Consider the following 17,878-nt stretch of genomic DNA (forward strand, 5'->3'; position numbering starts at 1 on the left):
GTCTCTGAGCCTTCCAGAACAGAATTTCTTTAATGATAACGTTAGAAAACTCACATGCATGTGAGAATTGCATCTGCTTTTGCTAATTATGTATGTGCAGTGGCAGGAAGTATCTATTTCTTAATTGATAGAATATGGGGCAATGGATTTGGGAACAAAAAATCAGAAAGAAGGAGAATATACCAAATGGGAAGATTATTGCAACCTATCAATTAGTAAAGATATGTGAGAGTTTACCTTAAAGACTCTAACATATGGCAAGTTTGTCCAGATGAAGGTAAGAATTGTGCATGAGTACATTATTCTGCAGTAGACTAAATCCATCAAGGGCTTCTTGTTTAATTAGGCACTAGGTAGAGCTTGTGTAGGATAATAATCATCATCTCTTAAGAGGATTTTATTTTGGCTGACAAAAGCCTTTTTCAAAGGTGTTAATGTAGCTAATGCTTTTCTGGTCTATTTCTCTTGCCAAGGCCTCTTTTCTTGGTTCCAGTCCCATATATCCAACTAACTTTTGGACATCTCCACTTGGTGTCCCACATTCTGACATATCCAAATTTGAATTTATCATTTTTCCTACAAATCCTGGTGTTCCTTCTGTTTCCTGGTTCAGGATGTGAGGTGGTTTGGGAGTGCTGTTTACCAAGAAAGTGAGTTATCCCTGGCAGCTCTTTGTTATTTGTTTCATCCATAGTGGAGGTTTCAACAGGGGTGATTTTGCCCCCCCACAGGGGATATTTTGGTTGTCACAATTGGTAGGGGTGCTATTGCCATCTAGGGGATAGAGGCCAGGGAAGTTCTGCTAAATATGCTACAGTGCACACGACAGCCCCCCAAAGCAAAGAGTTATCTGGCCCGAATGTCACTAGTGCCCAGGTTGAGAAACCCTGATCCACCTTGACTCTTGCGTTGTCCAGTGTTACAAAGGCCTTTTATTCCTATACCAGGAAGACTTTTTAACCCTGTTCTTATTGCAAACTACTTAGGAAACACTTGTGTTCTTCCTCTTAGTTATATAGGTTTCTCAGAATATTCTTCAGTGGTTCCTCTTCTGCAGGTAATGGGAGCCATTACAATGCTAGATTTTAGTAAGGCTGGAAAGAAAAGATATGCCCATCTACTCAGTTGCCCAAGTTTCAAATGGGATTGTGATTCTCTTCCTTTCTGTAGTTCAAGGCTGTCTTGATGGTACCCAGCTCCCCTTTTTTCTTCAATTTTTAGGATATTCAGTTTCCATGTGTTGGTCATCTGTACTCTCCCCTCCTTTATTTGGATTTTGAGGTGAGGATTTCTAGTAAGCAGAAGCATGACCAGGGTTTTAATACCAATGGAAGTGAGCACAGCAAAACAATTCTTTGATTACCTCTCTACATGTATGGCAGTCTTGCTTTCACCTCACTTTCTCCAGTAACTTATCATGGTATTAAAAACTGCCTTATCAATATATTTCTTTTTTTTTTTTTTTTTTTTTTTTTGCGGTACGCGAGCCTCTCACTGCTGTGGCCCCTCCCGCCGCGGAGCACAGGCTCCGGACGCGCTGGCCCAGCGGCCATGGCTCACGGGCCCAGCCGCTCCGCGGCACGTGGGATCCTCCCGGACCAGGGCACGAACCCGCGCCCCCTGCATCGGCAGGCGGACTCTCAACCACTGCGCCACCAGGGAAGCCCTCAATATATTTCTTTAAATATTTTGGAAAAGATGCTTCTTGTGGCTCTGCCACTATTTGTAAGCCCCTAGATAATTTCAGCTCCCTAGCTTCTTTAGGTATACCATTATCTATCCCAAGGGAAAGATTTTCTCCATTCTTTTCCTAAGCCCTTTTCAAGTCTTGGAGATGCCTTATACTCGCTCAAAATTCTGCTTTCCTCTCCCTTTTCCTCCTTAAGGGAATAGCAGCTTGCCCTTATAAATAAAAAAGACAACCAGTCTTGCTGCTCATCTTTTAATCATTAAGTCAGATTTGTCTTCAAAAGTTCTTTTGCTTTAGGAAGGAAATGTATACCAGGTAAAATTTACTGACTGGTTGCAGTTAACAATTTTTTGATCACGTGCCTATATATACTTCTTAGAAACATCAGTTTAACTGCACATAGCAATAGACTTCTTAATCAAAAAATTTGCCAGCCCCTGCCCAACTGACCAAGATCAAGTCTAGGTAATTAATTATGTTCTTATGGATAAAAGCACTTGGCTTTAGTTTATCCTGAACCTTTAATGATCAAATATGAACAATTCTATCCAGAGAATTACATGTATCTGGATCGTACAAAGGATCCTGTAATGGCTCCTTGAAACTCTCTTGATCTATTCATTTCAGTGTTCCTCTGGTTTGTTCTAAACAGGATTTAAAACAGTTTATACATATAGATTATCACAAAACAGTAAAACAGAAGTTAAAAGTGAAAGCAGGGACTTCCCTGGTGGTCCAGTGGTAAAGAATCCTCCTTCCAATGCAGGGGACGCTGGTTCTAACCCTGGTTGGGGAGCTAAGATCCCACATGCCGCGGGGCAACTAAGCCCACGTGCCACAACTGCTGAGCCCGTACGCCTCAACTAGAGAGCCCTTGTGTCACAAACAACAGAGCCCACGTGCTCTGGAGCCCGTGCGTAACAACTAGAGAGAGAAAAAACCTGCATGCCACAACTAGAGAGAAGCCTGCACGCTGCATTGAAGAGCCTGAGCGCTGCAACAAAAGATCATATGTGCCACAACAAAGACCTGACACAGCCAAAAATAAAAAAATAATTAATTAATTAAATATTTTTTTAAAAAAGTGGAAGCAGAAGAAAAATACGGAGTCAGGGAAAGCTTATCGTGGTAATCTGAAACTTGTCTATGGATACTCTGCAAATTTGGCTCTGACTGAACTCTCTAGTTCTTGACACTAGGTTACAGAGTTCATAAGATAAAAAACTCATTGCTCAGAAGTACAGATATTCTTGGATGTTGTGATGGACAGTTTCCTAGGCAACATCTTGGTAGCCATGGCTTCTTGGAATTTTATGTTACCAGTCTTCAGTGTGGACTGTTGCTGTCATACCAAGGTATAATTCAGTAAAAGTAGTTCTTAAGTGGGCCCTGGTTCTCAGGTCTCTGTTGCTCTGACTTGACCAGGGCTAGATTTATAATATCTGGAGGGATGGATGACCTGTGTGCACTTTTGAGCAGTTCTCTCTAAATATTGTAACACTCCACTCAATTTTTAATAAGCAGTGGTGAGCAGTGAGTTCAAAATTAGACTACCTAAGAAGTATCAGAATGTAGCTATTTTGTCTTGCAGATTGAGTTGAGAACACATTTTTAAGAGACAGTTGATCTCTCTCTCTTTTTTTTTTTTGTGGTACGCGGGCCTCTCACTGTTGTGGCCTCTCCCGTTGCCGAGCACAGGCTCTGGACACGCAGGCCCAGCGGCCATGGCTCATGGGCCCAGCCACTCTGCGGCATGTGGGATCCTCCCGGACCACGAACCCGTGTCCCCTGCATCGGCAGGCGGACTCCCAACCACTGCGCCACCAGGGAAGCCCGAGACAGTTGATCTTAAAAGCAGAGGTAAAGGGCTCCCTGGTGGTGTAGTGGTTAAGAATCCGCCTGCCAATGCGGGGGACACGGGTTTGAGCCCTGGTCTGGGAAGATCCCTCATGCCGCGGAGCAACTAAGCCCATGTGCCACACAACTACTGAGCCTGCGCTCTAGAGCCTGTGAGCCACAACTACTGAGCCCGTGTGCCACAACTACTGAAGCCCACGTGCCTAAATCCTGTGTTCTGCAACAAGAGAAGCCACCGCAATGAGAAGCCTGTGCACCGCAACAAAGAGTAGCCCCTGCTCGCCACAACTAGAGAATGCCTACGTACAGCAACAAAGACCCAGCGCAGCCAAAAAAAAAAAAAAAGAACCTCGTTAGTAATTACCTTTCATCTTTAAAAATTGAGCATGTGACCTTCTATTTGTAGAGTAGGAAACTTTGACCTCCCAGATACTAGCCATGTTATGGCTTAAGCGAATCATGCCTTGATTAACAGTGTTCTGCAGGCTGCCCTTATTACTGGATTTAAGAGCCAAGCTTTTTTTTTTTTTAAGAGAAATTTATAGTTAACTTAAAATTTTAGTAAGGTTTCATCTTCCCATTTATAAAATTTTAGCTTCACACAGCCTCTTATAAATCCAAGTGGTGGATTTTATTTTTTGTTTGTGTATGTGGTGGGGAAATCCTTGCTAAACTAGGTACCAATGAGTTGTATCCACATTTGCTGGGACATTTTGCTGGTAAAACTACTTTTATTTTGTCAGCAATCTATTGATAAGCTAAGAGAGGAGAAAGTGTTGCTCTAGAGCAATTAAAACAATTTTTTTAAGTGTCTTAGGTATTGGGTCACCAATATTATTTGAAAGCCCATTTTACTCTTCCCATATATGTACATTAGATATGTGTGCTGGCAGACCCCTGGGACAGCTATATCCTAATTAAAAGAAAATTATTTTCCATATCCCAAATATTTATTTTAGGGATATGGAAAGTTAGGACAGAAGCTTTGGAATATTTATTTTAGGGATATATATTTTAGGGATATGGAAAGTTAGGACAGATATGGCAGTTAGGACAGAAGCTTTAATTTTTGATAGCTTGTTCATTTGAGAACTTTTAAGCACTCATCTGTAATTTTAGTTAGTTCCAAATGTGGACCATAAGCAGAAGTCGTTAGTGAAGAGAATCTATCATGTAAATATTTCTGTAGGTGGGCATTTACAAATCTAGCTGTTTATATTCATTAATTCCTTAGTAAGTGGGTTCTTTAATTATGTGTCAACTATGTATCAGATACTGATTTAGAATCTGTGAGTGAAAAATAAACAGTTCTCTAGTGCAATGGCTAAAAAGGAATGATGCAGGGTTATGGCAGAATTTTCTTTTTCTTTTTAAGGTGAGAGAGGCCTGAACATGTTTTATAAATTAAAGGGTCTCAGTTTGTTTAAGGAAAACATTAAAGATATGGAGATAAAAGCAATAGTTTATATAATAAGATTTCAGATAAGCCGGAGGGAGGATTAGCCTCAAATAGGCCCCTTCTTTTGAGAATAAGAGAGATGAGGGTGGGGTGGATGTAGATAAGTTTATAGTTTGAGTATTAGGAACTCAGAGAAAGAGAGCCTAGAAGATCTCCTATTTTTACTTAGGAGTAGGAGGTAAAATCTTGCTAAAAAGGAAACTGAAGTGAGAGTTTGGTAGCAGAGACTTGATTTAGAATGCTTGTTGTGGCAAACTGGGAACCAGTGAAAGAGATTTGCTGAGCAACACTGAGGGCCCAAGTGGAGGTTGGAAGTGGTATAGTTCATTCATATGGTTATATGGTAATTTTTTCCCAGCATTGCTTTACTTTCTCTGTATTGGAAAGAAGGAAAGTGGTTAGATTGATCTGGGGGTTGTCAGAGCAGGTACAGAAGAATTGAGGATGATAAAATAAAATAGCATCAGTGATGGGCCCATGAACACCAAATAAGAAAAGAAATGAGAAAGGAAAGGGACCTGATAAACCAGACGGCAGGAGGAGTTGGGACCCGAGGTCTCAATGATATTAACGATCAGGTGTAGTGGTAGTAAGAGAGAGCACACTCTGGAAGGATAGTAAGTGGTGTATGTTGGAATTTAAAGACAGAAAAATGTGGGTCTGAAGGTGGTGCAGAAGAACTGTGAGAATGCTAAAATTGCCACTTAGACTTTATGATAAGTGTGACAAGGTGTGGAAGAATGAGAAAATTATATCTTAGAAATTGGTCAAGGAAGTAATTTTGGGGGGAGGATCAGGCTTCTGTGAGGACAAGAGGTGAAGAGAGTGTTCTGGACAGTGTTCTAGATGAAGGCAGATTTGTTTATGATAGAATATAGGGGTTCCTGAGAACTTTATGGAAAGGTATTCGAGGGACTTAAAATTTACTTTATAATATTGAACTTAATTTTTTCTTATTGTCTCAGACTGCTGTGTTATATTATAGTTCCCTAAACAAGTTAGGGAAATGAAGAATGGATTTTTATTTTCTGAGAGATCCTGAGACCATGATTCATTCTTTCATTTGATTACCACAGGAAAATGCTTAGGCTAGATGATTTTACTTAATTTTCAAGTATTCCAGGCTCCAGAGAGAGGCATCCTAAAGGTGGGAGAGAGGAAGATGAAATTGCTTATCATTGATTAAGTTCCCTTTCACTTTATCTTTTCTCTAATAGTGAGGTAGTTGTACAAATTGAGCTTTCATCTTTTTTTTTCCACTTAGCAAACATGGCCGAGTGCCTTGTACCTACATAGCTATATGGGTTAGGTTTGCACTTCCCAAAGTGGGTGACCTGGCACCCATACTTCTGGTGTACCTTAATGAATTGTAGTTCATGTTTGACTGTTCAGTGGACCTGTGATTACATCATCTAGTTTTAACCTAACCAATTCTCAAAAATTGGTCAAGCGGCTTAAAAAGATTTCTGCAAAAATAACATGTTATGTGGATGATACTAAAGGTACCAATACAAGTGAACCAACAAAATAATCATAGAGCTACACTCCTATTTTTTTTTTTTTTTTTTTTTTGTGGTACATGGGCCTCTCACTGTTGTGGCCTCTCCCGTTGCGGAGCACAGGCTCTGGACGCGCAGGCTCAGCGTCCATGGCTCACGGGCCTAGCCACTCTGCGGCATGGGGGATCTTCCAGGACCAGGGCACGAACCCATGTCCCCTGCTTCAGCAGGCAGACTCTCAACCACTGCGCCACCAGGGAAGCCCTTTTTTTTTTTTTTAATTTAATTTATTTATTTTTGGCTGCATTGGGTCTTTACTGCTGCATGCACGCTTTCTCTAGCTGTGGTGAGTGGGGGCTACTCTTCGTTACAGTGCACTGGCTTCTCATTGCAGTGGCTTCTCTTGTTGCAGAGCACGGGCTCTAGGGTGCACGGGCTTCAGTAGTTGTGGCACATGGGCTCAATAGTTGTGGCTCATGTGCTCTAGAGCACAGGCTCAGTAGTTGTGGCGCATGGGCTTAGTTACTCCGCGGCAAGTGGGATCTTCCCAGACTAGGGCTCAAATCCATGTCCCCTGCATTGGCAGGCGGATTCTTAACCACTGCACCACCAGGGAAGCCCTACACTCCTATTTTTATCAGATAGTCACGTCATATGATAAAAAAGCTGACCACCCAATCTGAGCTGACGAGAAGTTCAAAAGTATCAAGAAAAATATTTAAAATATGGTTCACCTTAAAAAAATAAAATAAAATATGGTTCACCTCCACTAATGTTAACAGTGAGCCTTGATGTTAGTATGTAGTATGCATTGAGATATTAGGTAATGAAAATATCATAATCAGCAAGACACTCTAAGCATCCAGAACATAAAGACAAACCCTGTGATTTTTTCATCAATATTTAAGTCTTATGTTGCTCAGTCCATTATTTTTATAAAGTATACTAAACATAATGACAGATGCTTAGAGCTCCTTTTAAATTTGCTTATTCAATAGTGAAAAGACAAAAAGTTACATACTGTTGGGGAAATGCATGTTCTTGCTGCCACAGTAAAACAGACTGAAATAATATGGGGACAAAGTAAAATGCATTTCTTATTAGCAAATATTGTCGAAAGGAGCATAGAAAACATCGCTAAAGAGTTAAAAGAATAAAAATATAACCTTGCAAGTAGGAAGGATGGTATACTAAATTGGAAGAAGGTATATAATATTTATAACATGTTTCAGCTTAGGGTTGTTTTAAGATTATGTTTCAGTAAGAAAATATAAATAATGTTACTTTTCTGAGAGCCACTAAAGGAAATATGCACCAGAAAGAATATATTTGCAACAGTAATGACTTATTTAATAGAAAAATGTTTTTTGGAAAAGCTGTGTAAGACTGCTGATGGAGTGGCTTACTTTTCTGTAAATGTGAGGAAATGGAGATAACATCACACATGAAAGGAGTTTATTGCATCATTAATAGTCAGGCTAATACAGGAAAGGAGTTGAAACCAGAATTGCATGAAGTAATACTGTTGTGAATAATTTTATAAAAACATGACCTTTAAAATATATATATGCTTAGTGAAATAAACCATTACAGAAGGACAAAAAAAAGAAGAAAATAAAATATATATAGTCTTTGTAGTACTTTATGATGAGATGGGAGTGACCATGATTATTGTTTATACATGCAGAGGTTTGGTCTTTATCTTGTGACAATATAAAAAAGAATCCTTGAACTTAACAATGAATTATGTACTTTTCTTTTGCAAAAATAATACTGTTCCAATTTTCTTAACCTTTTTTTTTCTTGGTAATAAATAGCTATGAATAGTATGAAACCTAGTACATATTTTCTAAAATTCTGTTGATTTAAGGTAAAAATGATATTTTAACTGAGTGAGAAAGCAAACTACTTTCTGAAAGAAACTTTGCTATGGGGAGATGATTTCAAAAACAGATGCTGGGAAATATTTCTATTGTTATGTGATTTTCTTGCCAAAAACCATGTGCATCACCTAGAAAGACTCTTGTATTGACACACTTAAAATACTTGGAAACAGTTTCCTTAGATTTTGAATGCATTTAATAAAAATGTGAAAAAACGAAACTTTGTAATTAGCTTGTAAACTGATTGATACCAGGAAAAATAGAAATTTACCAGTTGAATTTTGATAAAAGTTTTGCATAATTGCTAGATGAGATAAGTTAGTATCCTGATTAGTTCAGCTAAGCCACAAGGTACTCCTCCTGTTTGAATTTACATGGTTTTTGTAAGATATTTTTTTAACTACATCAGTAGATTGGACCTAGAACCAAATCTTGGACTTGCCACGTCACTACAAATTAAATTAGTGAACCTTAGTCACCTTGCTTTTGTTAAAATATTATTATTAACATATTTAGCAAAAGTAAAAAGGGTTTTATACCGTTAATAGATAAATGAAGTTATTTTAAATATGTACCTTATTTCATTTTAGCTTATTCTTCTAATTTTATGTATTTTATTTGTACTTAGTGTAGATAATGTTAATTTAGTAGTATACATATATAATTTATATGTACGTAAATATCCATACATTGGGGTTATGTACTCAAAGACTTTTCACTAATTGGGTGTGCAGTCAAACAACATTTGGAGATCACTAGATTAGATGGTGCCTAGGATATGTATGGTATTTTACAGTTTATAAAATGCTTTTGCAAGTGTGTTCTAACTTGAAACTTATCAACAACCTTTTGATGCACAGGGGTGTCAGTTATGTTCATTTTATAGATGAGGTATTATTCCCATTTCATAGAAAAGGAACTGAAAGTCAGAGCATTTAAATGACTTGCTGCAGGTCACACAACTAGTTAATAATGGCTCATCAACTCCAACTGCAGGCTTATTACTGGGTGGTGCTTTTCCCATTCATTCCATTCATTGCTGTTCTACTGGTCATTCTTTAAGTTTTGATTTCCTGCCCTAATCTGTCTCTTATTTGTTCTTCAGAGTCCTCAGGTTGTTGCTTTTTAAATTTTGTCCAAGTTTTTAGTTGTAGTCAGTGGGAAAGAGAGAGACTGTACAAGTAAATTAAGAAGGACTGGGAAGAAAAGGATGGAACCATAAAGACATTATATTAATGATGATAATACACATTGTAGTAGATGGCCCAAAAGTCAGATAAATACCTTTGATGTAGAAAACCATGCAGAGGAACCATAGAAATAAAGTCTAGGCAGATACATCATTTGAATATTGGCATGAGGGCAGGCTAGAGCTGAATGGTTGTAGGAAATATAGATAATGGGTGTGTATGATGTACATGTAGTTCTGTGCTATAGTAAACTTGGCATTAACAAGAATAATGAATTAAGAATTGTGGGGTTTAGTCTGATCATTGTTTTGATTTTAGTACAATTCCATAAAACATGTGGCCTTCTATTTTGATTGTTCTGTGTATGTACAACAAAATTAACAAAATTGAAGACTTTATATATATAGAAATGAATAGTTAAAAGTTGCTTATCTAACAGATCTAGAGATAACTGGGTTTAACATACTAATTTGAAACTGATTGGTCAGAAAAGTGACTTAAAAGTATAGCATGGGCTTCCCTGGTGGCGCAGTGGTTGAGAGTCCGCCTGCCGATGCAGGGGACACGGGTTTGTGCCCCGGTCCGCAAGGATCCCGCGTGCCGCAGAGCGGCTGGGCCCATGAGCCATGGCCGCTGGGCCTGCGCGTCTGGAGCCTGTGCTCCGCAACAGGAGAGGCCGCAACGGTGAGAGGCCCGTGTACCGAAAAAAAAAAAGTATAGCATGGTTTCAGACATCATTTTCTAGACTATGATCAGTGCCATAATGTAGGAAAAGAGATTTATTTAAGAAATTAAAATCTGATTTTAACAAGTTTTCATGAAAGTTATGTTTTACATACAGCTTCTGGGCTATTCCATATTTTATATATATATATATATATATATATATAAAATGTATGATTCTTTAAATCTATTTTTTTTAATTTATTTAATTTATTTATTTTTGGCTGCATTGGGTCTTCGTTGCCACATGCAGGCTTTCTCTAGTTGTGGCGAGTGGGGGCTACTCTTCTGCAGTGTGTGAGCTTCTCATTATGGTGGCTTCTCTTGTTGCAGAGCACAGGCTCTAGGCGCGCGGGCTTCAGTAGTTGTGGCACGTGGGCTTCAGTAGTTGTGACACGCGGGCTCAGTAGTTGTGGCTCATGGGCTCTAGAGCTCAGGCTAAATAGTTGTGGCACATGGGCTTAGTTGCTCCACGACATGTGGGATCTTCCTGGACTAGGGCTCGAGCCTGTGTCCCCTGCATTGGCAAGCGTATTCTTAACCACTGTGCCACCAGGGGAGGTCCCATGGGCTTTTCCATATTATAAATTCAAGGCATGACTTGATCTTCTCTCAACCTGGTGACAACACATCTGGAAATACTATGCATCACTAAAACTTTCATAGGAATTTTGCATGCTTTGAAATATTGCATATACGATTATACAGTTCCCTTAGTATTTACTGGCATATTAAACTAAGATGGCACTGATGGGTATATTACTGTCTGTGTTAATAATCCATAGGTAAAAGACTCCCTCAAGTTCAAATGAATACAGTTCTTACCTCTAATTGTTCATCAGGCCAGCGATTTATTTTGCTCACAGGACGAAAACCAAAATGGTGCAGTTGAAATTGGAACCCGTAACTGAAGTAGCTATACCCTTTCCTTTTTTATTATTAAATGGAAAGATCTTCCAAAACTTACGATAGTTTCAGTGGTTTAGAAGTTGTTAGAGAAATATTTTAGGCTTATCACAGTTTAGAGAACCCTAGACTTGGGGTCAAATCATTTGGATCTAGTGTCAGCTCTGTTGCTGTATGATGTCAACACAGGCAAGTCACTTAAGCTTTCCATAACAAATGTGTATTGGTCCAGTTTGGCTTGATCACAGATGATTAAGCTTCCACACCCATGTCAGCATAAACAAACAAATGGTTTATTTAGTTGTAAAAGATAGGGCTGCAGTGATGTAGTCAGACTGCCTCTTAGAAAGGCTTGTCTGCACTGCAGGAGGCTGTGGGACAGCCAGAGGAACACTCCGCAGTCAGCCTGAGGAGTTGTAAGTCAGTGTAGTCTGTCAAGTTGGTGAAGCTGGAGAAGTGTTAAGGATTCCTTACCTCCGAGTGAGCAGCTCTGCTCCAGGTTACACAGCCATCCTTTGTCTTCCTTCTGGGTGTGTGGTAAGTATCTACATTAACAAAAATGTGCAGAATGAAGAGATTTCAATTTAACAGGATGCATATTAAACTCTTAACCAAATAGGAGTAAAAATTCTCTTCACCAATCTCACTGTGATCCACACAATCTAGTCTTGTCATTTTCTCTGTCAGTCCCATTTGACTATGCTTATGGCATGCTCAGGGTTTGCAGCTGATAGACCACTTTCCAGTATGCCAGCATACTTTGGCCCTACCAGCTGAGTTGTGTGCTTACCAAGAATCAGTTATGCTCATTTCCAAAACTTGTATTACATTTGTGCATACCCAGTGACATTAGGACCAATTATTGTTCCTGATCTCAGTGGGTGAGAAGGTTTCCTTAAGTGTAATAGTTGAACATGGGCAACCTACTTGTTGAAATTGAACCTGCTTACTACTCCTTTGGAAAACTGTGGAGGTTTGCAGTTTGAGCATGCTTTCCATGTGGTTTCCTGCTAATCTCTCTAGTGCTCCCTTTATCTGTGTTTTCTCATCTTAGAAGGGAGAATGATGATTCTTCCTTTAAGTTTACAGAAAAGGTTAAAATTTAAACAATATATAAATATGGAAACAGTGAAAGTAAATGTGCTATATATTGTAGATGCTGTAATCTTATTTATAATGGGGAGTCTATGTGACTCATGGTTTAAGGAAATACTCTTCTTTGACTCAGGTTTTATGTACAAAATCAGGTAACTCTGCTGCTTTTCTTATTTGGCATTTTGAAACACTATGGATTGAGGAGTTTCCCAAACCCTGAGTGAACTAAACTAAACTTAAACCAATAAGCTGAAACTAAAATGTAAGATGATGGACTAACTTCAGTGGTCTGGAAGATGTTAGAGAATTAGCATGTCTCAGGCCCTGTGGGTTATTATAGTTTAAAGAACCCTAGACTTGGAGTCAGACCAGCTGGTCTTATATCAGCTGGGCTCTTGATAGCGCTTGTCTCTGCTGCTCTGATCCTGGCCTGTTAATCATTGGTACATTTCACAGGGATTTACAAAAGATTTCTTGGACTAATAAAAAGCATTAGATTTGATTCACATAAAACCACTAGCTGTTTTTAGTGCTCTTGGTTTTCACGGACATTAACTTCTTTAGTTAACACTTTTCATCTTGGAAAACAAAACCAGTATCTTACGATTCTTAATCAAGCATATGTGGGTTATCCTTTAATTGGTTATTAGCTTTTGGCAGCAGTGGTTTTAGCATGTGTATGTACACATGCACATTTTGGGGTCATATGCACTTGAGTTTGAATCCTGGTCTACCACGTACTAGATGTATGACCTTTGGAAAGTTACTTAAACCTCTTCTTTTGTGTGTTTTTTTGTTTGTTTGTTTGTTTTGTTTGCGGTACGCGGGCCTCTCACTGCTGTGGCCTCTCCCGTTGTGGAGCACAGGCTCCGGATGCACAGGCCCAGCGGCCATGGCTCACGGGCCCAGCCGCTCCACGGCATGTGGAATCCTCCCGGACCGGGGCACGAACCCGTGTCCCCTGCATCGGCAGGCAGACTCTCAACCACTGCGCCACCAGGGAAGCCCTAAACCTCTTTTTAAACCTCTGTTTTCTTATCTCTGTGAGAGCATGATAATATCTACCTCACGGGGGTTAATGAAGATAAAAAGAGGATGTGTATCGGCATACAGCATAGTAGGCATTTGATAGATGGTCCTTTTCTCTCTGTGTCAATTTTTAAATTTCATTCTGTATCATGGATAAAAAGAGCAAAACTTATGTAAGCTACATTTTTATTCACTTGAATGTGGTAGGCCTGGAGACTATTTGCAATGAGAGTAAGAGGGAAGTAACGTTTGCTACTGTGTGCTTCTATCATTTCTAAAGTTAGATCACCCATTTCTTAAGTCCGAACTGGTATTGGCAGAAATTTAGAATTTGAACATTTAGTTTTATATGGCCCTGGGTACTGACTTTGGAATTTGTGGCCAGAAATCGGAGGAAGAAGAACCCAGTGAAGGCTGTAAAAAAGAATAAATAAATAAAGTTTATTTTGGTCATCCTGGCCCAAGTAATCTATTTTCAAAAGTAAGTCTAAGTAACATATCACTTCTCTTCTACTACGCAGACGTGGGGAAAAAAGGGCATTTACCTTAATGTACTGTTATATCTTTCTGGTTCAAACATTTTAATCTTCCTTTTTCTGTTTGTTTCTCCAGCCTCTATTCCATCCCTGACCCACCTTTGTCGTTTGGAAATTCGGTCCAGTCTAAAACCAGAGCACCTACGATCTAACAGTTTTATCTGTCAGTTGCCACTTCCCAGAAGCCTACATGATTATTTGCTCTATGCAGAGGTTTTGAGGATGAATGAAGTTCCAGAACTGGCAGTTATTCAAGATGGAGAAATCAGTGAAGCTACTTAACACAGGTCATGTCTTACTCTGAAAACCACCAAGATAAGGAGCCATGGAGTACAAATTCTTCACGATTTTATTGTCACAAAAGATGATTTTTGTGTGGTTGGTTAGATTTTAGAGGGCAGTAGTTTAATGCAAATGTTTACAACTAAGCTCCCTGGTAAAAAAGTATAAACCTCACTAGTGTTACTTTATTGCAGTTTTATCATCAGTACACTTTATGTTGTAAATTACCTAACAATTTTCTGCTTTATTCTGTTAATGAACTGTGGCTAAACATGGTGTATTTCCACCTATGATTCTTTGTTTACCTAGGGCTAGTATTTAGAAGGGAATGCATAAAACTTCACTGGATGTGTATACACAGTGGAGTTAAATCTCTCATATTTATAAAAGAACTATCTTATATTCTATTCTCATCTCTTAATTCAGTTGAAATTCATTGGCTTTTCACAGGTAAACTCAGGGGAGAATTCTTTCTTTAAAGACTATAGAAAATGAATCATTTTGCTGTTGTTTTTTTTTTCCAGTTCCTTGATACTCTCTTTGGCTAAAAAAGATTCCTGTTTCTGCAAAGGCAAGAACAGACCTAAACTCAAAGATATGCTCAGTTGAAAAAAAAGAATTAGGTTGGTATTGAGATAAATGTGCATTTTACACAGTATTAATTAGGAGACTGGGAGAGGCATTTCTGTGGTACCATCTTTAAAGAAAGGTATGTATTCCTGAGTTGCTCAGTATCAAATAAAACTGAAGCTCCATTCAGCCTCCAAATCAGAGGGCACCTTTGATCCTGTGAAGCAATGATTGCTAGTTCTATTAATGTTATAGTGGGTTTCTTTTTTACTATCTGGATACATTATCAAATAGTCCATGAAATTTAAACCTTAACATCCTAGGTTAATGAGACACTGCCTCATTGGTTTTGCAATTGCTCGATATGAATCTAGAGTCAGAGAGGACTGAACACCGTAACAGGTGAGCTATGTTAAGAGACTGTGGGCAATGGTCTTGAGAAAAAGGTTATGAGTGCATTAATGTTGTGATAGACAACTAGAGATGGGATCCAAAGGAGGGCAAATATTCTGTCCTATTGGGATGCTGTGACTTAAAATAGATGGGAGTGGGTTAGCCAGATTCATCTCTGATAGGCGCTTGCTATTTGGTAAAAGCAGTAATGATGGCGTACCAAATGATGGAGACATTAGGGTCCAGGGGGATGACTAAATTCAGCACAGATTAGGGCTGTAGTTGCTGCCTGTGGGGTGGGGAGTTTGACTGCAGTTATACAGGCAGAGATAAGGGTGGATATGGAAAAACAGGTGGAAATTCTGATAGTTACTAAATTCTAAAAAAGTATGTACTATGTAATATTTTTTAAATGTCTGTATTTTTCCAAACCCTAAGTCTCTGATTTTTATATAACCAGTTTTTTGTTAGGGTCCATTGTACATAGAATGTTTACATTTGAGGGTGAATCTTTTCATGTGTTTTTGTTCATGTTCAAATATGTAATAAATTCAACTAATAACTTACTGAGCTTTTATTCTTAAAAATCTCAAAATATTTCAGATACATTAAAACCCTTAGTATTTAAAACATAAATGATTTTACTTACTGTATAAATGCATCTTTCTTTTAGACTATTTTATAATATAATATTTATGATTTTTATGACTAATAACAAGGACTCAGTGAGAAGTCTAATCTAAAAGTACCTGAAAGTGGGTGAATTATAGTCACAGCCTCTGATCAAAATGATACATCCAGTTAGTGTGAACTTTAAGCTCTGACCTACATGCACCATGGTGCTTTAATACTCTTAAGGTCACAGTGAACCTGAGGAAGAACTCCATACAGTAGTTTTCTAATGGTGGTACATATCCAGAGCAGGACGCGAATTGGTTTTAATAACAATTGTCAAGAGTTTACCCTTCCTTGATCTGATGTTGTCCTTTAAGTATATTTCCTGCTGATCCTTCCTGTCATAGGACATCTTTCTGTGATCATTTGATGTAATAGTGGTAATCTGGACATCATTTCTTTTTTTTTTTAAGTAAACTTTTTATTGACATTTAACACATATATAAAAAGTACACAAATCATAAGTATACAGACAGATTACAGTTGACCCTTGAACAACGTGGGAGTTATAGGCGCCTACCCTCTGCACAGTTGAAAATCTCCATATGACTTATAGTCAACTGTCTATATCCATGGATTCATCCAACGCTGGAGCCAATCAACTGCAGATTGTGTAGTATTTTAGTATTACTTTTGAAAAAAAATCTGTGTATAAGTAAACCTGCACCAGTTCAAACATGTTGAAGGGTCAACTGTAGTTTTACAAAGTGAAAACGTTGCATAATCAGCATGCAGTTCAAGAAACAGAATTATTAACATCCTAGGAGTTCCCTTTGTGGCCCTTCTAGTCACTGTGCTCTTGCCAGAAGGGTAACTACTCTTCTGGGTTCTAGCACCAAAAATCAGTTTTTCCTGGAATCATCCACTATGCTGTCTTTTGTTTCCTGTTACTTTTGTGCACATTTTCAGATTCATTTGTGTTATTGTATATAGTTATAGTCATTGAACTTCATTTTTTCATTTCCCTCTCCCTTTTGCCCAAGTAGCAAGTGTCTTGATATAGAGCTTTCTGGTGGCCCTACTTCCCAGATCAGTTATACACTTCTGTTGTCCCATGACCACCTATGACATTCATAATCTTTGAGAGGCAGCCCAAGTGTCACATTTATGTCACGTGATCAGTTGATATCTCTAACTTTAGATCTGTTCTTCCCATCTGTCTATCTGTAAACCTGTATGAAGATCATGTTTTATAGATCTTCAAGTATCGTGCCAGGTACAGTTTCAAGACCTCTGAGTATTTTTGATTGGTTACTCTCTAAAATTCTACTGTATTTTGTTGGTCCTCAAAAACTTATCATAAAAACTGTGATAAGAATGTAAATAATTATGTATCTTCTCTGGAACAGTGGACTTGGTTCCATCAGCAAGGGGTATAGAAAGAAGTTGAGAAAATCTGTCTAAAACTTTGCCCTTCATTTTTATACTCCTCTATATTCTTGGAGGTATATTCCCCTAATTATATTTCTTGTTTGGTCATAGAAATATATGTTTGAAGAAGCACTCTCAGTACGATTATTGCTAGCAGGTCCCTAGTACTATTGTGGAAAGGTTTTAAATAGTGGGAATGGTTGGTTGAAGGGCTAGTGAAGTTGCTAGTAATGTAGCCATTTCCAGTTTTATGATCAAGTGTTTTAGATCTAACAATTTGTGAGAATAACCAGTAAAACTGCACACTGCCTTCCAATTTCATGGGTTCATCCTCTGTATAAAGTAAATGGAAGCGCAGCCTGCTAGCCTATCCAAATACTCAATTTAAAGAGGATCTGGGGCTTCCCTGGTGGCGCAGTGGTTGAGAGTCCGCCTGCCGATGCAGGGGACACGGGTTCGTGCCCTGGTCCGGGAAGATCCCACATGCCGCGGAGCGGCTGGGCCTGTGAACCATGGCCGCTGAGCCTGCGTGTCTGGGGCCTGTGCTCCGCAACGGGAGAGGCCACAACAGTGAGAGGCCCACCTACCGCAAAAAATAAAATAAAATAAATAAAAATAAAGAGGATCTGTAAGCCAAAGGGATCTCTAAAACTTTACCTTTGAGCTGGGAACATAATAGAAACACCTTTGGTACTATTAATTCCCCTGAATTTCCTGTGC

General features: G+C 38.8%; 1 protein-coding gene across 5 annotated transcripts in view; it reads left to right on the forward strand.

Annotated features, from left to right (window-relative positions):
* The window catches only part of ASB3 (ankyrin repeat and SOCS box containing 3), a 151,791-nt gene extending 136,121 nt beyond the window's left edge, over positions 1 to 15,670 (forward strand). For all 5 annotated transcript variants that reach the window (XM_067705061.1, XM_067705062.1, XM_067705066.1 and 2 more), the window contains one exon: positions 13,944 to 15,670. In XM_067705061.1, the coding sequence (XP_067561162.1) occupies positions 13,944 to 14,149 (206 nt within the window). In that variant the 3' untranslated portion in view covers positions 14,150 to 15,670. The remainder of the gene's footprint in view (positions 1 to 13,943) is intronic.
* Positions 15,671 to 17,878: the final 2,208 nt, after the last annotated feature.

The sequence above is a fragment of the Pseudorca crassidens genome, chromosome 14 (assembly GCF_039906515.1).
Source record: "Pseudorca crassidens isolate mPseCra1 chromosome 14, mPseCra1.hap1, whole genome shotgun sequence".
Taxonomy (NCBI): Eukaryota; Metazoa; Chordata; class Mammalia; order Artiodactyla; family Delphinidae; genus Pseudorca; species Pseudorca crassidens.